Source organism: Sceloporus undulatus, chromosome 1, assembly GCF_019175285.1.
Source record: "Sceloporus undulatus isolate JIND9_A2432 ecotype Alabama chromosome 1, SceUnd_v1.1, whole genome shotgun sequence".
In the NCBI taxonomy this organism is placed as follows: Eukaryota; Metazoa; Chordata; class Lepidosauria; order Squamata; family Phrynosomatidae; genus Sceloporus; species Sceloporus undulatus.
In genome coordinates, this window is record NC_056522.1 from 37,958,879 (window position 1) to 37,984,756 (window position 25,878).

The 25,878-nt window shown below is 40.0% G+C and overlaps 1 protein-coding gene across 1 annotated transcript in view; it reads left to right on the top strand.

Moving 5' to 3' along the window:
- KCTD3 (potassium channel tetramerization domain containing 3) overlaps nucleotides 1–25,878 on the top strand; it is a 95,708-nt gene that overhangs the window by 47,556 nt on the left and 22,274 nt on the right. Inside the window, exons 3-10 of the mRNA XM_042444948.1 lie at nucleotides 4,377–4,455; nucleotides 4,860–4,933; nucleotides 6,228–6,286; nucleotides 7,180–7,260; nucleotides 8,392–8,532; nucleotides 14,947–15,037; nucleotides 18,339–18,529; nucleotides 22,759–22,874. Coding sequence (XP_042300882.1) covers nucleotides 4,377–4,455; nucleotides 4,860–4,933; nucleotides 6,228–6,286; nucleotides 7,180–7,260; nucleotides 8,392–8,532; nucleotides 14,947–15,037; nucleotides 18,339–18,529; nucleotides 22,759–22,874 — 832 coding nt within the window. The remainder of the gene's footprint in view (nucleotides 1–4,376; nucleotides 4,456–4,859; nucleotides 4,934–6,227; nucleotides 6,287–7,179; nucleotides 7,261–8,391; nucleotides 8,533–14,946; nucleotides 15,038–18,338; nucleotides 18,530–22,758; nucleotides 22,875–25,878) is intronic.

The window sequence follows — 25,878 nt, forward strand, 5'->3', positions numbered from 1 at the left end:
ACTGCCCTGGCTCAGTGCTAGGGATCCTGCGAATTGTAGTTTATTGTGGCACCAGAGCTCTCGATAGAGAGGCTAAACTCTAAAATCAGTTCCCACAATTCCCTAGCATTGAGCCAGGGCAGTTTAAAGAGGTCTCAGACTGGATTATTTGCAGCGTGATTGGACCCCGGTTGAAGCTGAACCATCTCACCTTTACTCCTCCCAGGAGATGTCACCTGTGTTGTTTGATGAAGTGGTTTTATCAGAGAAATTAATAGCAAAAAGTCAGGGCATGGAAGAAAACTGAAGAGCAGTTGGCCCTCCGTTTTCGTGGGGAGGGATCCATCCCCCCCCCCCCGCGAAAACAAAGGTTTGTTCATATAAACCTATAGCCTTGAATGGGCAGGCCCTGTGTGCACATGCCATTAAAAATAGCGGAGGTCGCCCCCTCTGCAAACTTAGTGAGGCAACTACTGAAATCATTATCCGGTTCTGGAAAGAAACAAAGTAATTTCCTCAATCTACTCTCCATGTGGATATACAGTACGTGAGCCTTTGGGTATCCACTGGTATTTGGTTCCAGGATCCCCCTTGATACCCAAATCTGTGGTGCTCAAGTCCCATTTAGTAGAATTGCACAGTAAAATGGCGTCCCTTAATTAAAGTGGCAAATTCAAGGTGCTTTTGAAAGTTTATAATTAAAAATATTTTCATGCTAGATCCATGGATAAAAAAATCCTGATATGGAGGGGTTCACTGTATTGAATAGGTTAGTAGCGCTGTGTGCCTTGTTGAAGGTGAACCATCTCACCTTTCTGTTTCCCAGAGAGCATCATGTGGTTATTAGATGAAGTGCTTTCACAGCGAATACAAAAATCCCCCAAAATTAATAATCCAATTAAGCAAAAGTGTCAGGACACAGGAGAAAACTGAGGCATTCAGATCACTATCCTGTGTCTGAAAAGAGAGGCTGAACTTTAACCCTGGAAAGAAAATACATTGTGGCCAATTTCATTTTACTACTTGTATATAGATAGATAATCTTAAGTGCCTATAGTAGGTGTGAAGGGCATTTTATGATCTACATTTGTAAGTTTTTAAGTAGTTTTCTTATTAACTTGAGACCTTGTATGAGTGTTACTCCGGTATTTGGTTTTACATATATTTCTAAAATATTGTTGTTTGTTGTTAAGCTGCTTTCATGTCGTCGACTCATGGTGACCCGGAATGAGACATCTCCAAGCCCCCCATCCTCTCTACCCCCTAATGGTTACTGATATTTTTAAGTGACCTGTTGATTCTGGTCTTCCAGTCATAAGAAAGAAAAATAAATCAAGATTTGCCTGGTGGGATATTGGAAAAGCTAGGTTTGAATTTAGTTTTGAAATGATGTGACCCTGGCTACTCATGGCCTTGTTGCCTGCCAGTGAAGACGAGTCCGGTTCAGCATCTGCTGACCTACTTGGAGGATTCGCCTTACATAGGAGACCCATTTCAATTATCTCATTGTTTTCACTGATAGGCAGCAGAAACAATGAAATATATGTGTGATTGTGGGGGATGATTTACAGAACTATGTGTCCTGGTCATAATACTTAAACTTAAGTCATATTGTTATTTTTTCAGTATTAGAAATGTCTGGCATTTTTGAGAGAAAAAAGTGAAACTTAAGGCCAGTTTCATCAGATCGTAGGTGCCATTTGAGAGACATCTCAGGATTATTTCATACTTCTGGCATAGTGGGCAGCCTTGTCTGGAACTTTCTACCCTTTGATGTGTAATCGTTGAAAGTATCTCTAGTCTGTAGACATAAGATACATTAATGACATAATAGGAACAGTAGTCAACTCTTTTCCCCGGGACCAGAATAATAATAATAATAATAATAATAATAATAATAATAATAATAATAACAATAACAACAACAACAAATAATTTTATTTGTATTTTCCCACCTCTCCCAATGGATTGAGGCAGGATTACAACTGTAAAATAACCATAAAACAACAATAACATCTAATTTACATATAATAAAACAAAAAAAATCCATTCAAGACAATAAAAACATCATTTAAAATGCACAGTTGTGATCAGAAGTGGAATTTTTCCTTAAGTTCTTTATAAGAGGTCGGGTGGGTAAGCCTGCCGGAAGAGATCCGTTTTAAGTGCTTTCTTGAAGGCATCTAAAGTGGTAATAAGATGGATCTCTTCTGGCAAGTTGTTCCATAACTTGGGGGGGCTATGGCTGAATATGCTCTGTGGGAAGTTGTTGTTAGCCTGACCTTTGAATAATCTAATAATTCTTACCAGATGTTCTGAGAGTGCGAGGCGGATTATGTAAGGAGAAGCATTCCCTCAAGTAACTCAGGCCCAAACCATATAGGTCTTTAAAGGTAATAGCCAACACTTTGTATTGCGCCCGGAAGCTAATTGGCAGCCAGTGAAGAGATTTTAGAACTGTTGTTCTGTGGTCTGACCTAGGAGTTCCGGAGACCAATCTGGCTGTCGCATTTTGAACTAATCGAAGCTTCTGAACTTGGTACAAAGGTAGCCCCATGTAGAGCGCATTACAGAAATCTAAACAAGAGATTACCAGTGCATGTACCACTATTTCAAGGTCCTTTTTGTCCAGGTAGGGACGCAGTTGGCGTATCAGCCAAAGCTGATACCAAGCACTCCTAGCCATCGCGTCCACTTGAGATGATAACTGTAGAGATGAGTCCAGGAGTACTCCCAAACTGCGAACTTTGTCCTTTAGGGGAAGTGTGACCCTGTCCAGGACTGGTTGACAAATCTCCATCCCCAGACTTGGGGTACCTATCACGAATACCTCCGTTTTCTCTGGATTCAGCCTGAGTTTGTTTTCCCTCATCCAGCCCTTTACTGACTCTAGGCAGGCATCCAGAGGAGAGATTCCATCCTTAGTCACTGTAACTGTCGGAGACTTAGAGAGAAAGATCTGGGTGTCATCAGCATATTGATAACACCACGCTCCATGTCTCCGGATGATCTCTCCCAGCAGCTTCATGTAAATGATAAATAGCATGGGGGATAGAATGGCACCCCGAGGGACACCAGATGTCAGCTCTCTCTTAGAGGAGCAACTATCCTCCAGCTTCACCATCTGGAATCTTCCTAAGAGGTAGGAACGGAGACACTGGAGTGCAGTGCCCCTGATACCTAACTCCCTTAGGCGTTCCAGAAAGATACCATGGTTGATGGTATCAAAGGCTGCTGAGATGTTCACGAGCGCCAGCAGGGTCACACTTCCTCTGTCGATGCCTAGACGGAGATCATTGACTAAGGCGACCATGGCTGTCTCAACTCCGTATCTTGCCCTAAAGCCAGTTTGAAATGGGTCCAGATAATTGGTTTAATCCAAGACAGCTTGGAGTTGGAAGGCGGCCAAAAGTAAAGGAGTTATGTATGAGAACAAAGTGGCAGATCTTGGTGGCTAGTTCTAATATGGTCTGATCTGAAATGATGTTCCTGAGAACTTAGAGTCCATACTTCTGTGGGGTGTTGGTATACAGAGATTCTGCATCTATAATGGATAAGATGGTGTTTGGAAGTTGTAGATGAACTGTAATTCGTACGAGAAGTTGGTAGTGTCCTTCACATAGCAAGTAGAGTTAGTGACATATGTGTTAATGATATCGTCCATATATCCAGAGGCACCAGCTGCCAGTGTTCTAGTCCTTAAGATGATGAGTTGTCCAGAGTTGCCATGTTTACGTATTTTGGATAATACATATTTATCCAAATGCAGGGTGTGTCAGTTTGAATTTGATTCTACACCTCCATGGGAAATTGACTGAGTAGTCTGAGTAACTCCTCCTGATATTCATTTGTGGGACCGTTAGTTGGTATTGTATAAAATGTAGTGTTGGACAGTTGCCTCACAGCTTCTTGTAAGTAGTCAGATTTGTCTATGATGACTACATCTCCTCCTTTGTCATGGTCTTTGATGAGGATTGTTCTTGGGGCTGTGTATAGCATCTTATTTCTTGTGGCTAAGATTGTAAATTATATCTTTTATTGATTATTTCTGCCTGGGTATAGCAGTGGAGGTGTTCTATGCACCAACCATCAGGAGGAGTCCATGTGGAGTTCTTCTTTTTATGACTCAGAGCTATTGTGTTGTATATTGGGTAATATACCCAATATATGTTATGTAGTGGAGATGGGTGATCCTTGTGAGTTTTTTGTCCTTTAGTAGTGCCACTGTCCATGAAGTATTCCTTGAGGTGTAGGTGGCGGAAGAAGGCCTATAATGTGTGGGTTTGGATGGGCAGAAGGATAATCCCTGTGACAGAAAAGACTCCTCTGATTTACTCAAGGTGAAGCTTGATAGATTTACAATATTGTTATCTGGGTTCATGGTATTACTGTTGTAGGTTGTGGAGTAAGAAAAGTTTCTTCTTCATTGGGAAAGAGAAATGTATCTTGCAGCTGGTTTTCTTGTTCTTGGAGAAGGTATGTGCATTAATGGCTTGTGTAGAGATTCCTTACTTGTGCTTCTAGACTGGAGATTTCTCTCTTGATCATCTCTTGTTTGCTGTACAGTGCTAATCAGTTGCTTTAGTAGCCTGCAGGAGAGAATGCTACAGTTTGTCACAGTAGTCCTTGTTGTTTGTAGTCTGTGAGTTCTTCACCTACACGCCTTTCAGAATGACATGCTGTTGCTTGCACTTAATTGAATGAGGTTAGAGGTTTTTGTATTTAGTTATGTATTAAGTAATATATGAAAAGCATAAAATTTCCACAACAATTTAAAAAATTAAACCAGCAACAAATTAAAGAGTACATAGTGGTGGTATAGCTGTTCTTTTTTAAAATATGTGTGCAAAACAAATAAATGTGCTCTCATTTTTTTGTAGATATTTATTGACAGAGATCCTGCAGCCTTTGCACCTATTTTAAATTTTCTTCGAACAAAAGAATTAGATTTGCGGTAAGTAACTCTCATTTTTGCTATCATTTAAAACACTTACAGGAAGAGCCCTGTTGAATGAGACCAAATACAGGCCTGTGTAGTTCACATTTTGTTCCCATCCCAACCAAGTTTCTCTGAAGCCCACAAGCAGGACATGAGTGTAACTGCAGCTCTAATGTTTTCAAGGAACTTGTGTGCAGAAGCAGAACACCAGTGTGCCAGTACTCTCCTCCTTGTATTCTGCAGCAGCTGGTATTTAAGGGGTTTACTGCCTCTGATACTGAAGGGGATGTAGTGAGTCAGCATGTCTAGTAACCATTGGTAGCCTTACCCTGCATGAATAAGTTGAATTCTTAGCGTCACCTAATATCACAAAACGTAGAGATGGAGTACTAGTTCAACAGAGCAGTTCACTATTAAAAATGTTTGACATGGGCATCTAGAGAAATTCTGAAGGGGATACTGGGTTTTAGCAGAATCTTAAGCCTTTAACTCTCATGTGTGAGTTCTTACATTCCCTCTTATTCTGTAGCTTTTACATCATGTACCAGAAACTTTGCAGTCTAGTGTAGCAAAGAAATATCAAGCATGAGATATCTGTTAGCTTTTGAGACTTAGTCCTGAAAAAAAACATCAAACATAAGTGGCACCTAAATGACATAAAAGAAATAACCTTTCTTTTATATGCGTGTTTCTCACTGTGAGGTACATATGCTCAGTTTGACAGCTCCTAGTTCTGTAGGTGGTGGGACAGGTCATTTAGTCAGCACATATGTATCTTAAGAGTTGCTTTAGTTTTGTAATTTATGTAAGTAACAGTTAAAGGACAAAATCCAGTATTCGTTTTCTGCTGGTGAAACAATGGAATCTAGAGGAAACAGGAGCGGTGCGATTTCTCCCTCCACGTTGCAGCCATTTCTTTGCTTCCAAACAGTCCATGGATGGGGGACCCCCAGGACCTGGTTTCCAGGTGATCCAGAGGACTGCACTGGGAAGGAGAAAAAAATTTTTGGCTGTCATCATAATGTTGACTATAACACAAATTATTTATACAGAGCCAAGCTTCAGCTCAGTAGGTCAGTTCTCCTTTAAGGAGAATTATTGCCTAAATTTAAGAATTGTTAATTAAATTCATGTAGACGTTTCTGTTTATCAGTACCCTGTAGAACAATATTCAATTGTCTTTCTAAAGTATTGTGTTGGCATGTGAAAATGGGACTTCTTAAAATAGATTAAGCTTTGCTTTTGTTTAGAATTTTAATTTCTTGACCATAAAGCTACTGAAGTAATATTCATGTTTACTTTCTTGTAGAGGAGTGAGTATTAATGTACTCAGGCATGAAGCAGAATTTTATGGAATCACACCTTTAGGTAAATATATTATTTAAATTTTCACTAGTTTAAACTTGCTCAATTACCCTTTCAGTCATGGCATATAAAGTCTAACTGAAAATACATTTCATGTATAGTTAAACCCTACATAAAGTAAACTGTTGTAAACGATACTGTTTGTTTACAACAAGTTCATAGGCAAGAACATTTGGCTCTATTTTGGGGGAGACCAAAGAGAGAGAAAATTCACATGTTTATCTTTTGAACTTTCTCAGAGCAGCAGGGAAACTTCTCAGTTACCTCACCATTTTCACCTTTGAGATGCCATCTGGGATGATTCTACATCATCACACATAGTCATGCAAACGCAGCCACAGGGAGGATTTCTTCTTTTTTCTACACGTATTGCAGCCTTATTCCCCAGATTTCACATTCTTTGATTCCCACGACAAGGTGACATATACATGGATGGAATATGGATCAGAGTCGCTTGCATTGCAGCACCACAATTTAGAACTGAGAGGTCTCTCATTGGCTGTATTTAGGCAGGTTATTATGAAGGCAGGTGCTTATTATACACTGGTAAGTTTTTAAAAACATATATTAATTCTTACCAATTAATGGACCTCTTGGTGTATTTGTAATGCTGCCTGGTTTCACAACCTTATAATTTGAAGTTTTAATGCTGCAAACCCCTTCAGTAATCTTTCTGGAGGACAAAAATAATCTTAGCAATGATTTATCCTCACTTTTCATTTTAGCAAAATGGGAAGAGAAATTTGAGCTCACCCTAGAACAAACTCAGCATGTATCTTCATTGAAGTTTCGAATATGTACTTGCCAATAAAAAAAATACAAAGCATTATGGATTAACGTATATTACATTTAAATATATTAAATGTGTTTCTAGTACACATACTGTTGCCTTTCAGTAAGAAGATTGCTCTTATGTGAAGAGCTGGAGCGTTCCTCCTGTGGCAGTGTCCTCTTTCATGGATATCTTCCACCTCCAGGTACATACATGATATGTGTACGTTATTCCTGTCTTCTGGAAAAAGACTTTGTTCATATTTGCATTATAGTTAAGCATGCTATTAATCTTCTACTTCAGGATCTTATCAATATTGTTTTATAGATAAAACCCTTGCTAGAAGTTGTCATCATGTCTTTAAAGTGTACTTTATCCTAAATATTCAAGAAAGGTTTAAATTACCCATTTGCATTGATTCTCTTTCATTTATCTCTGCTGCATGTACTGTGTCTTCCTTTTTTCTTGTGAGAGCTTGCACAGCCTGAACAGATCATTGTAGAGCTCTGCAGGTCTACACCTCCACATTGTTTCTGTTAAAAGTTAGACAGTCATGTGAATATTTAATTACAGGATTGTGATACATTTTTGTATTTCTCAAGGCCTGTGCAGGTGGTACATTGTTGTATTACTCAAGGTCTGTGCAGATGACTTACTGCTTCTGTTGCAGGAGTGAGCAAATTGTGGCCTTCCAGATGTGGCTACTCCTATATTCCCTCACAATCACCTCCTGATGATTATGTGTGAGGCTAATGGGAATTGCAATCCAGCAACAGCAGCATAACCACAGGTTGTCCACTTGTTTTGGTGACCTGACTAATCTATCCAGTGAGTTCATTTATGATTGATAAGCTTGCACTATCTGAGCAGTTGTTTTGATTTTGGTAAGTCACTGCATATCAAAATTATACAGTATTTTTTTCAGGAACTCTGGGTTAGATTATGAAGGATAACATCCTTCCACTAAGGTTCAGGTGGCTGTTTGAAATGGCATCGGATATGGTGGAGGAGAGGACTTTTGTGGAAAAGAGAAATTGGCCAAAATTGTATGGCAGCACCTTAGCCTTAAGAGCCCAATACTGTATGCCTCTGCAGATTTTGCGTTCCTACTGCAACCTCCATGTCGTTGTAAAGCCCCCTCCTCCAGCCCTGATATTCAGGAGGCAATATTTGGAAACTAGAGGAAGTCTTTGGGAAGTTTCTTCCACTCAGAGTTCTTTACTGTTGTTGGATGCTTCATATCAAATAGAAGTCTGTATATTCTGACTGCCAGTGAAATAATAACAATACAGGACAGTAAAACCAAGTTAGATAAATGTCTTCTTTTATTTTTCAGGCATTCCAAGTCGCAAGATCAGCAGTTCCGCAGGAGCATCTGTTGATGTTAGGTCACCTCAAAACTGCCCTGAAGGTGAAGCACGAGGAGGAAACATACAGCCTTCACTTGCTGGTGCTGGAGAAGATGCAGTTAGGCTAGGTGATTAAAATTAACTTAATTTTTTAAATGCATTTCAAATTTTTGTAGGAAAGTATTTTAATTTTGGGTGGGGGGGAATAGCTATGTTAGTCTATTGATACAAAAAACAATAGTTGTAACAACTTAAAGGTGATAATGTGCCAAATAAAACTTGCTAGTCTTTGGGTTGCCAGAAGACATTGTTGTTTTATCTTTCATTGGCAGGGTACAGAGCGCCAGGAGCTGCCTCTCTTTTCCATGTAGCCGCACCGCAGCAACCAAATTGCGCTGCATGGCTACGCGGAAAGCAAAGGAGTTCTGAAAAGCAGCTCCTTTTGGTGCCACTGCAAACTGCCTGTGGCGGTGCGAGCACATCGCTCCTGTGTGCGCCCATCTGGACGGCGTGCAGCAGTGACGTCATCGCTACACACGCCATGTATACGGCACCGCGCAGTGATGACGTCCTGGTGACATCCTGGGGTTGCAGGGCGTCTGGAAATGACAACCGTAGCACGTCACCAGGACATGCTAAAGGGCCCGTCTGTCCAGGGCCATTTGTATCTAAAACCTAAAACTTGTTCGTTGCATAGTATATATGATGTGTCCATCTTTGAAAACTAAATTTTAAACGCATACATACGTGTAAATTGAAAATTGGAAAGTGGTTGAAAACCAGCCATAGAGTGCAAGTGCCTTAAGAGGTTGCCAGTACATACATGCTGTTGCCAAATTGCAAGGCCTTGAGTCCTAGTTCAACTTAATTTCTCTACAACTGAAATAGTTGTTTTGGGAACCTGCTTATATGTAACTGAAGTACTGATTGATGAGCTGAAAGCTAGTTCTCAGTTATATAATTCTTATTTAGAAAACGGAAGACATTATTGTCTAAGTTCATCTAAGTTTTCAAACCTAAAAAAGAGGAGCATTTATACCCATGAAAGAAATTATCTAAAGCATTCTTAACTGATGCAACTATAGAGGTGGAATAAATTTTAGCCTACTTTAAACGAGAATGCTGCTTATTTATTAGGCTTTCATACTGGGCAAGTATTGAAAGATGGTCGTACACTGCTCCTATAAATGTTCTTTTCTTCTACACCACTGTATCTAACAATAGAGTGTAAGAGTGCATACAGTAGCTGTAGCTCTCTGCTTTGGTTCCTCAGCATACCCTAATTCCCTTGTTTTCCACATGCACCAGCCTTATAGCTAGGCTACATTCATATGTCTGCTAGTAATGTCTGCTGTCATATAATCAGGGATGTGTGCACCATACACTTCCAGTTGATAGAGGGCTTTACTAATGGATAGGTACATGCTTTGCATACAGAGAGTACAGTGTGCCCGCATCATACACGGGCGCCTTTTATGTGGCTTCCACTTTATGCTGGAAGCTCCGCACCATTTAATGAATGGTGTGTGCAACTGCGGCGCTTGCACTGCCTCATACACAAGCCCCATTATCCTTAATGGGACTTGAGCATAGATGGAACTTGTCTTATGCAGCAGGTCCGGAACGGATCCCCATGTAAGGCAAGGGACCACTGTACCATTGGAAATATTGGGTTAGGTGGCATGATAGTTTCTCTGCACAGGAGAGATTCATATGTGTATGGCATGCAGTTTTTCCTTGTATACACAGGATTGTGTACATTTCAGTCATTTATTCTAGAACTGCTGCAGTTGCTCACAAGAGAAGAGGAACTTTGTTTTCTGTGCAGTACTAGCTGCTGTGCCATTCTGTAGCTAGGAAACTATCGCTCTGCACAATTTCAAGCTGTAGTTCTTGCTGCTGGAATTCCTTTTCACCTTCCAGTTTTGGTTTTTGAGATTTCCTTTCTAAAATGGAGAAGTGTGTGCATATGTGTAATGATATCTTTTAAGATGCTGAATTCTCATGTGTTGTTAACCGCTATCAAGTTGACTGATGTACAATGACCCTATGAATGAGACCTCGAAGTCACCCTGTTATCAACAGTGCTGCTCAGGTCTTGCAGATTCAGATCCATGGCTTCCTTGATTGAGTCTACCCATCCATAATGCAGTCTTCTTCTTTTCCAATTACCTTCTACCTTACCAAGCATTATTGTCTTTAACATTGAGACTTGTCTTCTCATGATAAGTCCAAAGTATGACAGTCTCAAATTAGCCATCTTGGCTTCAAGGGAGAGTTCTGGCTTGATTTGGTCTAGGACCCATTTATTTGTCTTTTTAGCAGATATTCATAGAATTCTTTTCTACCATAACATTTCAAACAAGTTGATTTTCTTCCTATTTGTTTTCTTCACTGTCCAGCATTCAGAACCATATGTAGAAATTGGAAATATAAAAGCATAAACAATCCTAACTTTAGTATTCAAAGATATATCTTTACATTTCAGAATCTTGTCTTGTTCTTTTATAGCTGCCCTTCCACGTCCTAGTCACAGAATCATAGAATCATAGAGTTGGAAGAGACCACAAGGGCCATCCAGTCCAACACCCTGTCATGTAGCAATTACACAATCAAAGCACTCCTAACAGATGGCCATCCAGCCTCTGTTTAAAAACCACCAAAGAAGGAGACTCCACCACTCCGAGGGATTGCGTTCCACTGTTGAACAGCTCTTATTGTCAAGAAGTTCCTCCTAATGTTGAGGTGGAATCTCTTTTTCTGTAGGTTGCATCTATTGTTCTGGATCCTGTTGTCTGGCGCAGCAGAGAACAAGCTTGCTCCATTCTTGATATGACACCCTTTCATATACTTAAACAGGGCTATCATATCACCTCTCAACAATCTCTTCTTCAGGCTAAACATATCCAGCTCTCTAAGTCTCTCCTCATAAGGCATGGTTTCCAGACCCTTCACCATTTTGGTCATCCTCCTCTGGACACAATCCAGCTTGTTAACATCCTTGAATTGTGGTGCCCAGAACTGGACATAGTATTCCAGGTGAATAGTCTTCTGATTTCTTGATTGCAGTCTCTATTCTCATTAATGACTGAGTGCTTTTTCCCCTTCCCAATCAAGCTACTGTCCATTTGTAATTTATGGGTTAATTACACCCCAATTTAAGGCAGTTCCAAGGCTGAGTTCTTTATCTCAAAGTTTGTATTAATAGCCTTTAGCTGCCCTGTTTGACTTTTTAATGCCGGACAGGCTTTCTCCTGACTCTCCTCTGGAGATAATAATTTTTTTTTACCTTCCTGTATTCCTTGTATCTTCCTGCTATGGCTCCACCTCAGAGAATAAACATTTCCTTCTTTGGGAGCTTTTTTTTTAACTGCAATTATCCATTTTAGAACACTTAGGCAGTTCCTATCTGGCCATTGCTCATGCCCCGCCCCCCAGATCTGATCCTAACCAGCAGAGATGACCTAGTTAGTGGGGTGCAAGTGGTGGGATCCTTAGATGGGAGTGATCATGTTCTCCTGGAATTTGTTATACATTGGAAAGGAGAAACCAGACATAGTCAGACACACATTCTAGACTTGAGGAGAGATGATTTCAGTAAACTTAGGGAAATACTGGGGGTGATCCTGTGGTTAGGAATAGTAAAAGAGAAGGGAGTTCAGGATGGATGATAGTTTCTCAAAAGGGAGATACTGAAGGCACAATTTCAAACTGTTCCAATGAGGAGGAAAAATGGGAGCTGTCTCAAGAAACCAGGATGAATGACTAAAGAACTTTCAACTGAGCTAAGTTTTAAATGTGGCATGTATAAGAAATGGAAAAAGGGGGAAATCATCTAAGCAGAATACAAACAAATAGCAAACACATGTAGGGGGAAAGTCAGAAAAGCAAAAACACAAAATGAGCTCAGACCTGCTAGAGAGGTTAAGAACACTAAAAAGGGCTTTTTAAGGTTATGTTTGCAGCAAGAAGAAGAAGGAAATGGTAGGGCCACTGCGTGGAGAAGATGGTGAAATGCTAACAGGGGACAGAGAAAAGGCTGTCAACCCCTTCTTTGCCTCAGTCTTCTCACAAAAGGAAAAAGGTGCTCAACCTGAGGAAAATGGAGCAGAGGACACAATAGGGGAAATTCAGCACAGAATAAGTAAAGAAGTAGTGCAGGAATACCTTGTGAATCTAGATTAATTTAAGTCTCCAGGACTAGATAAACTATGTCCAAGGGTATTAAAAGAGCTGGTAAATGTAATCTCAGAGCTATTGGCAATAGTCTTTGACAATAATAATAATATGTTTTGTTTATATACCGCTATTCCAAAGATCATAGCGGTGAACAGCAAGTAAGCAAATTAGCAAGTAAGCTAATTTGCCCCCAACAGTCTGGGTACTCATTTTAGCGACCTCGGAAGGATGCAAGCCTGAGTCGAGCTTGGGCCCTTTTGCTGGTCTTGAACTCGCAACCTTGTGGTTTCGAGTGAATGGCTGCAGTACAGGCATTTAACCACTGCGCCACCAGGGCTCCATACAACCCCTGAAGAACAGGAGAAGTCCCAGCAGACTGGAGGATGGCAAACATTATCCCCATCTTTTAAAAGGAGGGGAAAGAGGATCCTAACAATTATCACCCAGTTAGTCGGACATCAGTGCCAGGAGAGATTCTAGAACAGATCATTAAACAGAGAGTCTGTAAAGGGAATGCCATAATCACAAAAAGTCAACATGGGTTTCTGAAAAATAAGTCATACCAGACTAATCTGATCGATCTCTCTCTCTCTCTCACACACACACACGGAATGCTATGGATGTAGTATATTTTGATTTTAGTAAGGCCTTTGACAAGGTTCTCCATGACATTCTCGCAAACAAGCTAATAAAATGTGGGTTAAACAATGCAACTGTTAAATGGATTTGTAATTGGTTGACTGGCCAAACCCAAAGGGTGCTCAGTGATGGCTCCTCTTCATCCTGGAGAAAAGTGACTAATGGGGTGACACAGGGTTCTGTCCTGGGCCCAGTGCTATTCAACATCTTTATCAATGACTTAGATTAAAGAATAGTGGGCATGCTTATCAAATTGGTAGATGACACCAAATTAGGAGGACTAGCTAATACCCCAGAGGACAGAATCAAAATTCAAAATGACTTTAATAGATTAGAAAGCTGGGCCAAAGCTAACAAAATGAATTTCAACACAGAGAAATGTAAGGTACTGCACTTGGGGCAAAAAAATGAAATGCATAGATACAGGATGGGGAACACCTGGCTGAATGAGAATACGTGTGAAAGGGATCTAGGAGTCCTAGTAGACCACAAGTTGAACATGAATCAACTGTGTGATGTGGCAGCTAAAAAGGCCAGTGCAATTCTGGGCTGCATGAATAGACATATAGTGTCTAGATCAAGGGAAGTATAGTGTCACTCTTTTCTGCTTCTGGACACCACAATTCAAGAAAGATGTTGACACGCTGGATCGTGTCCAGAGGAGGGCGATCAAAATGGTGAAGGCTCTGGAAACTATGCCTTATGAGGAGAGACTTAGGTAACTGGGTATGTTTAGCCTAGAGAAGAGAAGGCTAAGAGATGATACGATAGCCCTGTTTAAATATTTGAAAGGATGTCATATTGAGGAGGGAGCAAGCTTGTTCTCTGCTGCACCAGAGAACACGACCCGGAACAGTGGATGCAACCTACAGGAAAATAGATTCCACCTCAACATTAGGAGGAACTTCCTGACAGCGAGAGCTGTTCGACAGTGGAATACACTCCATCGGTGTGTGGTAGAGTTATTTTCGGAGGCCTTTATACAGAGGCTGGATGGCCATCAGTTGGGGATGCTTTGATTGTGATTTCCTGCATGGCAGGGGGGTTGGCTCTTACAGCAATAGCAGCTTCATTTATGTATTATACCATCTAAGCAGTCTCTCAGCAGTTTACAACTGTAAGCTAATTGCCCCAGAAAGCTGGGTATTCATTTTGGCAACCTCAGAAGGATGCAATCCTGTGTCGAGCTTGAGCCCTGGCTGGTATTGAACCCGCAGCCTTATGGTTTGTGAGCGAGTGGCTACAGTACAGGCATTTCCAACTCTATGATTATATGTGTTCCTTTGCTGGTCAAACGGTAGCAATAAATGATCAAACCTCATTCTTGTTTTATATTTCTTTTTTATTTCTCAGATCTTGTGGAAGAGGCCTTTTGTTCCTTTTTGTTGTTGTTGTCACCTTCCATTTCTCTACATAGATTATTATTATACGTTCTACTTGTCCGTGCACAGAAGTTGCTGACCTGTTGTATTCTGGTTCTTTTACTTTTTCTTCTCATATGTCCTTAACTGCATAAGAGTTTGGCTACAGTTAATATATTTTTACATTCCACCCTGACAATTAAATTCTTACACAGTATCAGATTTTATATTTGTGCAAGATATGCAGAAATTTAGAATATAAATATACCTGCCATGACTGTACAATTACCATGGTAATAATGATTAGAAAAAGGGATTTATTATCAACAATAACTTACCTCTATTGTATTGTTGTTTTTAAAGGGTTTCCTGTGGATCCACGGAAAGTTTTGATAGTGGCTGGCCATCACAACTGGATTGTAGCTGCATATGCTCACTTTGCAGTTTGTTATAGGTAAACACAGGATGGCTAATTCTGCCTTTTAGATTATGTGTAACATTTAAACATTTGTTTTGTTCTGCAGGAAAAATATTAGCATAGACATTTCAGTGTGTGGAATATTCCTGTTTAGATTTAATCCAGAATTTCACCGCACTGTGTATAAATTGTTGCATTGTAAAGGCAACAAGGTTTGCCAGTCTTCCTACAAAAGAACAGGCTGCCATTATTCAAGGAACAACTTGCCATTGTCAGATGGTCATTTATGTTTGGTTAATGCTATTAATTGATGTAAAAATAATGTTGGCAGTACAGTGGTACCCCGGGTTACGAATTTAATTCGTTCCGCCGCCGCGTTCGTAACCCGAAAAGCTTTCGCAAGCCGAAAACCCATAGGCGCTAATGGGGAAAAGCCGCGATTTGGTGCGAAAAAGCGCCGAAAAGCACCAAAATTTCTTTCGTAACCCGAAATAACCTTCGTAACCCGGAACAGTTTTTTTCAATTGATTTTTTTCGTAACCCGGAAATTTCGTAAGGCGGCGCATTCGTATCCCGGGGTACCACTGTATATACGGCATGTCATTTCAAGTGACTAATATGAATAATATTCCACAAAACAGAGATGGGAAAACTGTGACTCTAAATCTTGGTGTGTAATTCAGCAGTGGCTGCTAAAAAGTCAAATTCCGTTAAGTCTGGAGGGGCTCAGGTTCTCTGTCCTTGTCCTAATATTAGGTTATAAATTTTTTGGAAAGCATTTGCAGCTGATGTTTAACATTGCCAGAAAGTATTAGAATCAGAGTAGTTTTGTCATTTCAGATCACCTCTTTTCAATACTAGGATCTTCAGGTTTACATTTGATCCTTTTTTTATAAAGCAGGAAAGAGTCTCTTCTCACCTTAAAAACTGACAGATTTGTTAAGGAAGAGATTTTATGGACACTATCCAGGTTTATTATTTTTTAAAAAAAAAATATTGAACTATTCTTTGTGGAAGTCTACAAGTGCTACTGATCTACTATAATAATAATAATAATAATAATAATAATAATTATTATTATTATTATTATTATTATTATTATTAATATATCCCGCCTCTCCCTACGGATTGAAGCGGGAGAACAGCACATAGTTAAAATACATTCTCATTATACAAAACAAAATTTAAAAACACATTAAAATACCTGTACATGTGCAATATCAAATTCTGGTTCCTCATCAAGTTCCGAGTGGAGTATCATCTTAAGCTGTTAAAGCAGGTCTGGGGGGTTAGGCTCGCTGGAAGAGATCTGTCTTGATTGCCTTCTTAAAGGCATCTAAGGTAGTAATGAGATGGATCTCCTCAGGCAAGCCATTCCACAATTTGGGAGCCATCACAGTGAATGCCCTATGGGAAGTAGATCTTAATCTAGTCTTCGAGCAGTCCAATAGGTTCTTCCCTGTAGTTCTGAGAGTGCGGGGCAGATTGTGTAGGGAGAGGCGTTCCTTCAAGTAACTCGGTCCCAAGCCCTAGGGCTTTAAAGGTAATGACCAACACTTTGTACTGCGCCCGGAAACTAATCGGCAGCCAGTGAAGAGATCTTAAGATTGGTGTTATATGGTCAGTCCTAGGTGTACCGGTGACCAGTCTGGCTGCTGCATTTTGTACTAATTGAAGTTTCTGAACTTGATACAAAGGTAGCCCCATGTAGAGTGCATTACAGAAGTCTAACGAGAGATTACCAGCGCATGCACCACTGCTTCAAGGTCCTTTCGGTCTAGGTAGGGACGCAGTTGGCATATCAACTGAAGTTGGTACCAGGCACTTCTGGCCATTGCATCTACTTGAGATGATAATTGTAGTGATGGATCCAGAAGAACCCCCAGACTGCGCACTTTGTCCTTTAGGGGAAGTGTGACCCCGTCCATGACTGGTTGACTTGGGGACTTGGGGAACCTATCGCGAGTACCTCTGTTTTCTCAGGATTCAGCCTGAGTTTGTTTTCCCTTATCCAGCCCATTACTATGTCTATTCCACTGCATCATGATTGCTTGAAAAACAGCATGGGACATTGTTTGGTTGTGACAAAAAAGTGTCCCAGTGGCTGAAAACATTTGCATGGTTAGCTGCTCAAACAGATGGCCCAAAAGAGCCACCCTCAGGCTACATGGGGGGCCTGGTGTTCAGATGACGCATGCTCCAAACTCAGTTGGAAGGCACCCCAGGCATGTCTCATCCTGGAAGAACCGTCCAAAAAATAACTGCTCCATACTCTGAACAAATCTTGCCAAGAAAACCTTAGGGCCGTGATAAGTTGGAAATGACTTAAAGGCACACAACAACATATATAGATATCCCCACAATAATGGATAGAATGCAACGTTTCTCAGGTGAAGAAGAGTTTTTTTCATATTTGCTGAACAGAATACTGTTTTTGGAGTGCAACATCTCTCAACTGCAGACCTCTACTCTTTGTGCAAACCAGAACACTGCTTGTATTCATGTTAATTGTCAATCAACTTGTTTCTGCTCATGCATGTCTGGCTCCCATGAGCCCATACAGATATGAAGTTATACAACCTTTACTGTAATCATTATAGTGGTCTCCCTTGTGAATGACAAGCATGTTGGGGTTCCTTTGATTAGTGTTCCAGCTTGGCAGAGGGTTAGACTTGGTGGCCCCTGTGGTCTCTTCCAACTCTGTGATTCAACTCTATGATTCTGTGGTGTGTCTGTGCTTCTCTTGGTGAATCCCCCTTGATCAATGGTAATCTGTCTATAAATGCTGCTGTACCACATTCCAGAGGGGACTGAGTAGAGTTCTGGTATTCCAGAATTTGCCCAACACTTTCAGGCATAGCAAAGCACAATTTGGAAAAGTTCCTTTTTTAGATGATAACTCTCCAAATCCCCTAGCTTGTATGGCCATTGGCTGTGCCAATTCATAGATTCTGAGAGTTCTGTACTCTCCCAAATGTTCTGCACCTTTTGGATGGTTCCTTTGAAGCAAAGCTTGGAACAGCTACTTTTTGGGCTCAGAAATTGTATGCATTTTCTGATTGTGTGTATTTTATTTCATGCATTTTTAATCTGATCTCTTGAACAAATATAGGAGAATGTTTGGCCTCCAGATATTTCACAGTTCATCATCCAGAAACACCAGTCAGCATAGTCAGTAGTAAAAGCATTATGGGAATTGCAGGCTAAAAATCTGGAGGCTCCCCACTCCTGACCTAGAGGTTGTTTGTTCTGAAATTTGGGTATATCATGGAAAGCTTGCTTTGCAGAAACATGTTACATAAATAGATATTTATAAATATATATATCTTTCTCCTAGAATTAAAGAATCCTCTGGATGGCAACAAGTGTTCACAAGTCCATATTTAGACTGGACTATTGAGCGTGTGGCTCTGAATGCAAAGGTTGTTGGTGGTCCACATGGAGACAAAGATAAAATGGTTGCTGTTGCATCTGAAAGCAGCATCATCTTATGGAGTGTTCAGGATGGTGGTAGTGGTACTGAAATAGGTGAGTTATGTTTTTAGTTTTGCCACTAATGGTATATATCAGTTCAGTGTTTTACCCTTGTAGTGTAACTCCTGTTTAAAATAATTTTCTCACAGCAAGCAAAAGCTAATTTTTGTTCAATTAACATTTATTTCTCCTTTAGCCATCACTTATAGGCGAAAACAGTACCTTAATAGGAAAGATGATAACATCTAAGAGCAATAGTTTACTTAATGGGTAGATGATGATATACAGTATGTTAATTACAAAAAGTGTTACTGAAGCCCTGTTGTGATAATAAGTAGAAAGTAATTTAATTTGTGACTGACTTATTTCAGCTCTGCATGGTGAACTTAAATGTGGGAATTAGAGATGACAGTTTGGAATGACTGCCAGCTTGTCTTGTTCTTACTAAAAGCCATGTTTCTCAAGGTCTCCTTCTGATAACCTTCAAAAAGCATAATTTGGGCAATGCTTTGCCACTAATAGTCTTTTGAGCAGAGATTATCAGAGATGGCTAGCACTGGGCATCAGACAGCTTCAGAGCCAAGGGCTTCACATTACCAGAAGGTACATAAATATGGAAAAGGCTTTCAGAGAAGTCAAGTACTTCACTCTAGAGATCTGACTGAAAGCTTGTCGTGCTTACTAAAATACATACTTGCTTCCAAACATCAACAGTAGCCTTTCTGAAGAGGGACAGAGATACAAGGAATCTCTTGAATTCCAAAATAGGATTTAAGTAATGGTGTAATGATAATGACAGACTGTTTCCCTAAGCTACAAAGAGCTGTCACCACAGATTTAATTTATTCAGAACTATAGATATGGTGTCTTGATACATTTTTCCAAAATCACTTGTATTTTTAGAAAGGTACTCAAAGGAGTGGGTTTGTTTCCTGCCCTCAAGTAATTAAGTCCCTGAAGGATTCAATATTTGTGAAAAGAATGACTGTAGAACAGTGTAAATATTCAGTTCATTTGGTTTGGCTATGGCAGTGAAAGGGTTTTTATTTTTGTATTTACTTTTTTATGTTCATGGTGTTCTTAAATAATCAGGTGGTTCAGAAAATTTTTAAAAATCTTTAAATTAAATTAAAAGGCAGCAAATTCAATTTAGACTGCAGGTAGCAAAAAACAGCAATAAGGAAAAAACTTGATTTAAAACCTCTCTTTTTTAGGGAGAACAGGAAGCGGATAAATATTTTAAAGCCATTAACACCAGGTGGTGATACTTCATTTATCACCTGGTACCAAATAGATAGCCATGCCAGTGCCAGGCAAGCCTCTTTAGGGAAGAGGTTTCAGAAGGAGAAGGCAGTAATAAAAAGCCCTTTGGTTGCCATTTAGAACAGTTACAATGGATATAAGTTGCACATACAATCTAAAACAGTCTCCACCAACCTGCTGCTCTCTACATCTTTTGGACTAGAACTTGCATCATTCCTGATTGTTGGCTTCAACTAGTTGGATTTGTAGTTAGAGCAACCGAAAGACACAATATTGGGAAATCTGTTTTAAAATGTTTGTTTAGTATGCTTCTTAAACTATTAAATGATAGAAGGAAGTGTTTGCCTTCTCAAAGAAGTATGTAAAAAACTACTAGAAAGAGAAATGAAGACGTTATTCCCAGTAGCTTGAGTTGAGGTGCCTGGTAATAATGAAGGCCCTGTACAGACTGGTATTTTGTGCTGGCTGGTGGATGGAGTCAGGGCACAGCGTCCTGAGGCTGGATGCCCTAACTCCGCCCCCCAGCGTGTCATGATGCTGCCTGCCATTCCAGACAGCACGTGGCATCATGGCATGACTCCAGCTGTGCATCCAGATGGTGCAGCGCTGAAGGGGTGCCATGCAGCCACAATGCCATGGCTATGGCACCCTTTGGAGGGTACAAAAAGGAGCCGCTTTTTGCTGCACCTTTTTGCGCCTTCCAGAGTCTGGATCGGGGCCACAGCTTGAGGTTGCCATGGCCCGGTCTGGCCTAGAAAGGGGTGGTCTGTATAGCCCCAAACTCTTCTTTTCCTCACAGCCAAGAGTGATTAGAAAGGTAAAATAAGTCAGAGGGATTATTTTCTGCTGTTTGCTACTGTTCATTTGTTCTTATATGTCCAGTGTTCCTTTCCATATGCTCTTTGTTTGAGTCATATCGTTCCAAGTTAAGGGAACTTTTAATCCGCAACAGGCAGTGTAGACGTTTCTAGAGTCTGAAAACACTGGACCGGCAGTCTTTTAGAAATAGAGTAAAGGGAGACTTGAAAGCATATCAAGATAGAGAAGAAAACAGGCAGCCTGTATGTGTGATTGGGGTGGGACTGTGGCTGGCATTACATAGCAAATCCATTTTAATATTAACCTCTGGGAAGGAAATGAATACTAAGAAAAAAAGAAAAAAACATTTTTTCTCAGCTTGGTCACATTTGAGGCATGAAAGCTCTTCATTACGAAATGGCCTGTCAAATGATCAACAAAAGCTAAACTGATAGATTGTGTAAATGATAACTGTATTGATGTAAAAATAATAATAATGATAAAACAAAAAAATGAACATACCTATCATGAATAAGATAAAGAGAACTTTGTTCTTTTTATAGCTATACTAAACAACATACTAAAAAAAGCTATATTGACATTAATACATAGCCTATTTTTGGTTTGTTTAAGTTACTGAATAGACAAGGCTCTTCTCTTTCAGAGAACTTTACAGGGCCATTTCTCTTGCAGAGGCTAATGTCAGCAGCCCTGCCTAGGGATAGATACATAGTGCTTTGTTCATGTCCTGTAAAAGAAACAATTTGTTGTTACAAACACTCTTCAGAAGCTGACAACACCATCTATGGAAAATTGCAAGGGCTGGCATCTCTATGATAGAGCTCTCCCAGAGGCTGTTTTCCCTTCAATATTACTTACATAAGATACTACTACTGGATTGCTGCTATAAGCAATATTTTACTGAGAGGGCCCCTTAAGACAAGAACCTGTCATTACTTATACCATCGTCTTCCCTGTGGACGGCCATCAGGATTGTTGAGCCTAAGCAGGAGTGACACTTTAAATTCCTTCAGACTATTCACACTGTCTTCCTTGATTTCCCTGAACCTCATCCTTCTCCAGAGTAATCAATTCTAGTTGTTTCTCTCCTTTTTATTATTGCCTCCTTTTATGTACCCTGCTGTTAAATATAGTCAGCATCAGAGATGATCATATGCCCTGAAAAATTATTTGGCATTGTAATTAAGTCATTTTATGCATCAAGCTTCTTGGCTGCTATCAAAAAACATAGCAACTTCCATCTTCCACTTTAAAATATTAGATTGGTTCTTAGTGTCACAGTTTCTTCCCTCATTAATTCTGAAAATCTAAAGGGTCTTCAAAAGGGTTTTGTAAAGATTGAAAGTACAGTAAACTGTATAACGAAACCATTTTATTTGGCAACACACTTAAATGTTTTGCTGCATTTTCTATACTGTAAGCTTATTCTGATTTGATGGATGTAGCTGGCAAGCATTCTGTCAAATCACACTCAGAAAATAAACTTGGAAAAGCACAAGAGTCTCTCAAGTCATGAAGTTAATAATCAACTAATTGACTTGACAGTTTGTGTCACAAATCTGATTAAAATCCATAGATAATTTAGTGCCATAGATAACTGGAGAGAGTTTGCATGCTGATGAATTAGTTTATAGTATACTGTTCTGCTGCAAGAGTCTTAAGTTGAGTCACCTTTACTTTTTTCTTCAGTTTGGCTATTCAGAATATCATATTTTGAAGAACTGGCACAAGATCATTAATTGTAACAATGAGAATAGATTAAAGTTCATGTTTTGACAGACATATAAATTCAAATGTCCCGTTAGATGTGAATGATAAAACAAATGAAATGTGGTTACTGTGGATTGACACAGAATGAAGTAGTTTTGCATTCATGTATGAAGCAAAAGTGGGATGTTCCATCTGCCATTTGTAATCTCAGTTCGGGTTGGAGAAGTTGGTTGGATCCTGGTGTTTGTTTGCAGAGATGGGTAATGCTCTTTACTGACTTCCCCATTAAGCAAACTGCATTTGCTAGGATATTTGTTATACATCGCTGAAGAGAAAATATATGAATGTTTTTCCTGTCACTTTTTGAAGAGTATGAAAATACATTTTTTCTGATGATATGGGTTTTCCTCATGTTCATTGATAGCATTTATTCAGGAAACAATTTTAATACAGTAGTTATATTCAGGTTTTGTATATGTGCTTTCTTATAGGGATATTTAGTCTTGGAGTACCTGTAGATGCTCTCTTTTTTATTGGTAACCAATTGGTGGCTACTAGTCATACAGGAAAAGTGGGAGTATGGAATGCTGTGACTCAACATTGGCAGGTATGTTAAATAGAAGTATTTAAAGTAATGTGCTGTATGAGGTTGCAAAAAGAACATCAGATTTTATATGTTACATTCTAGTAATACATTTTTGTATACATTTTTACTATTGAAATGTTTTTGGTTATTTCTTCCTGGGTTATTGGCTTGGTTGTTCTTTATATTACAGGATATCAGTTGGCTAAATTTCAAGTCAGAAATAAACCTAGTATTTATCTAACTATTAAACAAAATAACTCTGTGTGTGTGTTGATCTTGCACAATTCAGAAACAGTTATCCAGTCAAAGTTTTTTCAAGTTGATAATGCTGTATCTTGTACCTCAAAGATATCTGTTTCATGTTTCTATTCTGAAATGTTCTGTAATTTTTGTGTATTATGCATTTTGACAATGGGAATAGAAATCTTGGATTCCAGACAAGATTGAGGGAAACATGAGGCATTCATGCAAGAAACAAACTTGTAACCCAGCCAGATGAATGTCTTTATGGCACAATGTAAAGACACTGTGTAATGAAATCCAAGAGGCTGCCTTGCAAATCTCAAGAGGCAGAAGTGACCTAAGGCTGACTCTGTGGCTGCCACGGCACTGGTTGAATAAATCCTGATTTTACCCATAAGTGACAGTCATGTCAATGAGCAACACTGAGAGAATGCAAAAAGCCACATACTGTAGCCTAATGCAATAATTCTGTTGTGCATTGGAAGCAGACCTGGTAGGTTTGAGACTAATGAAATATAGCTAAAGAGTTCTATCACCATCCTTTAAAAACTCATGAGGCATTTATAAGAAAGCAATCTTTGTTCAGAAATTATTTTTAGGAGTTATTCATGTGTATTTCACCTGTATATCTATGATGTTCACCTAATTCCTAATGCATTCCTGTTACATAATTTTGTATCCCTCCCAAAAACCCAAGTGCAGTCGTGTACATATGCTAGCGTTTCTGCTGTTTCTTTCCAGTAAGGGACACATAAGTATGAATAAGTATTAGCTCCAGCTACAATATAGGTATCCCATGAATCAAGTTATTAACTTGTTAGTCAAAATGCCATTGATTCAACAGTGGCATCCTGGTTGGAACTAACAATAGGATTTAGGCCAGGGGTAGGTAACCTTTCTGACCCGGGGGCCGGGTTGCTGTCCCTCAGACAACTGGGGGGCTGTAGCCAAAAAATAAATAATTATATATATATATATATATATATATATATATATATATATATATATATGTCGGGACAGATGTAGGACAAAATTTTCAAATGGAGGACACTTTTTTAAAAAATGGAGGACATGCAAAAATTTGTTGATTTTTTTAAAAAATGTTAATATAAATGCATGTTTCTGAGGCTTCTATAGACAATTGCCCCCGCTTGCTTCCCCTTGCCCCCCCTTGCCCGCCGCTTGCCCCCACTTGCCCGCCTCCTCCTGATAGGCCAAAGGCCCCGGCGGCAATTGGTGGCAGGACCGGGCTGGGGCCTGTCCCAAGGCCTCGCTGCGCCAGATCCAGCCTGCGGGCCGTAGGTTGCCTACCCCTGATTTAGACCATGCTTTGTGTATATCTTTTGAACATAGCAGCATACAGAGGAGGAATGATGAGTCGTATCCTGATAATGTTTGCACTCACCAAGAGAACAATGCCCACCAGTTTGTTTCCTTGATTGCTGCTGTCTTATGAAGAGAGGGGAAAAACTGGCATCAAAATACACTATAGACTGATGCACTCAACGTTCCAGGAATTCCATGTGAATACAGTGTGCCCACGCCATGCACAGACACATTTTATGTGGCTTCCAGCTTACGTGGAAGCCGCTTGGGGAGGGAAACAATGGTGCATGTGCCCATGGCACGTGTGTGCCTCTCCACCACATGCACGCACCCCATTATTTCCTATAAGGCTCGAGCATAGGGGATTTTCCTTTACGCGTTGGGATCCGGAATGGATCCCCCACATAAGGAGAGGGCCCACTGTACAGCATTAGACATCTATGTTTGCCTATTAAACATTTGAAGTGACTGGAAGCTTACATATGTAGTGTAGTGACATACATCCTCTTGCATTGTATGAACAGTGGAAGTCACACATCTGATAATCATGTACAGATTTTGGATTCGTAGAACAAGTGTCTCAACCAGCCCTGGGACTACAATATTTCTTGTTTTGTTTTTGTAAAAAAAATAATTATTTGTCTTGTAGTCCCTTTTGTTTTTTGTTTGTTTGTTTTTTGCTGTAAAGCTGATTTCAACTTATGGTGAGCCTAGGAAAGACCTCTAAGATCCCCAATCTTCAACTGCCATGCCAAAATCTTGCAAATTGAAGGATGTGGCTTCTTTGATTGAATCAATCCACCTGTAATAAGGCCTTCCTCTCTTCAGAAGGTGGTGTACTTTCCTTAGTTGGATTTTTTTTTTTTAAATGGAGGTTTGATAACCACCTGTCAGAATACTCTAGCTATGGATTCCTGTACTGATTGGGTTTGGATTGGTTGGCTGTCAGAGTATTTTCCAACTGTGTAATTCTGTGGGCCTATGAATCAAAGTGGTGTGTATGTATAAATAGTATATCTCCTTCCACGAGTAGATCCATGACTTAAAGTATGGAAAACAAGCTGATATCTTTGTTTTCTGATATTCAGTAAAAATTAAAAAGAGGGGAAACAACAGTCACATCATTTTGGGGATCTACTGTAGATCCCAAACCAGACTGAAGACTTGGATGATATCTTCCTAGAATACATGATCAAGCATTCTAAAATGAGAGATACGGTGGTGCTTTCTGCACCGCCATTTGGGACGTCCTCCAGACGTCCCATTTTAAAAAGGGGGCGTCTCTTATAGACGCCCCTGGGCCTAGTACGGACTCCGTCCGTACAAGATGGCGCCGGCCCTTCTACATGGCCGGCGCCATCTTTGCGTATCGGACGCTGAGCGTCCGTACACGTCGCGCCGCTTGTGACGTAGCGAGCGCACCCCTGGCGCCTCGCTACGTCGCAAACGCGACGGA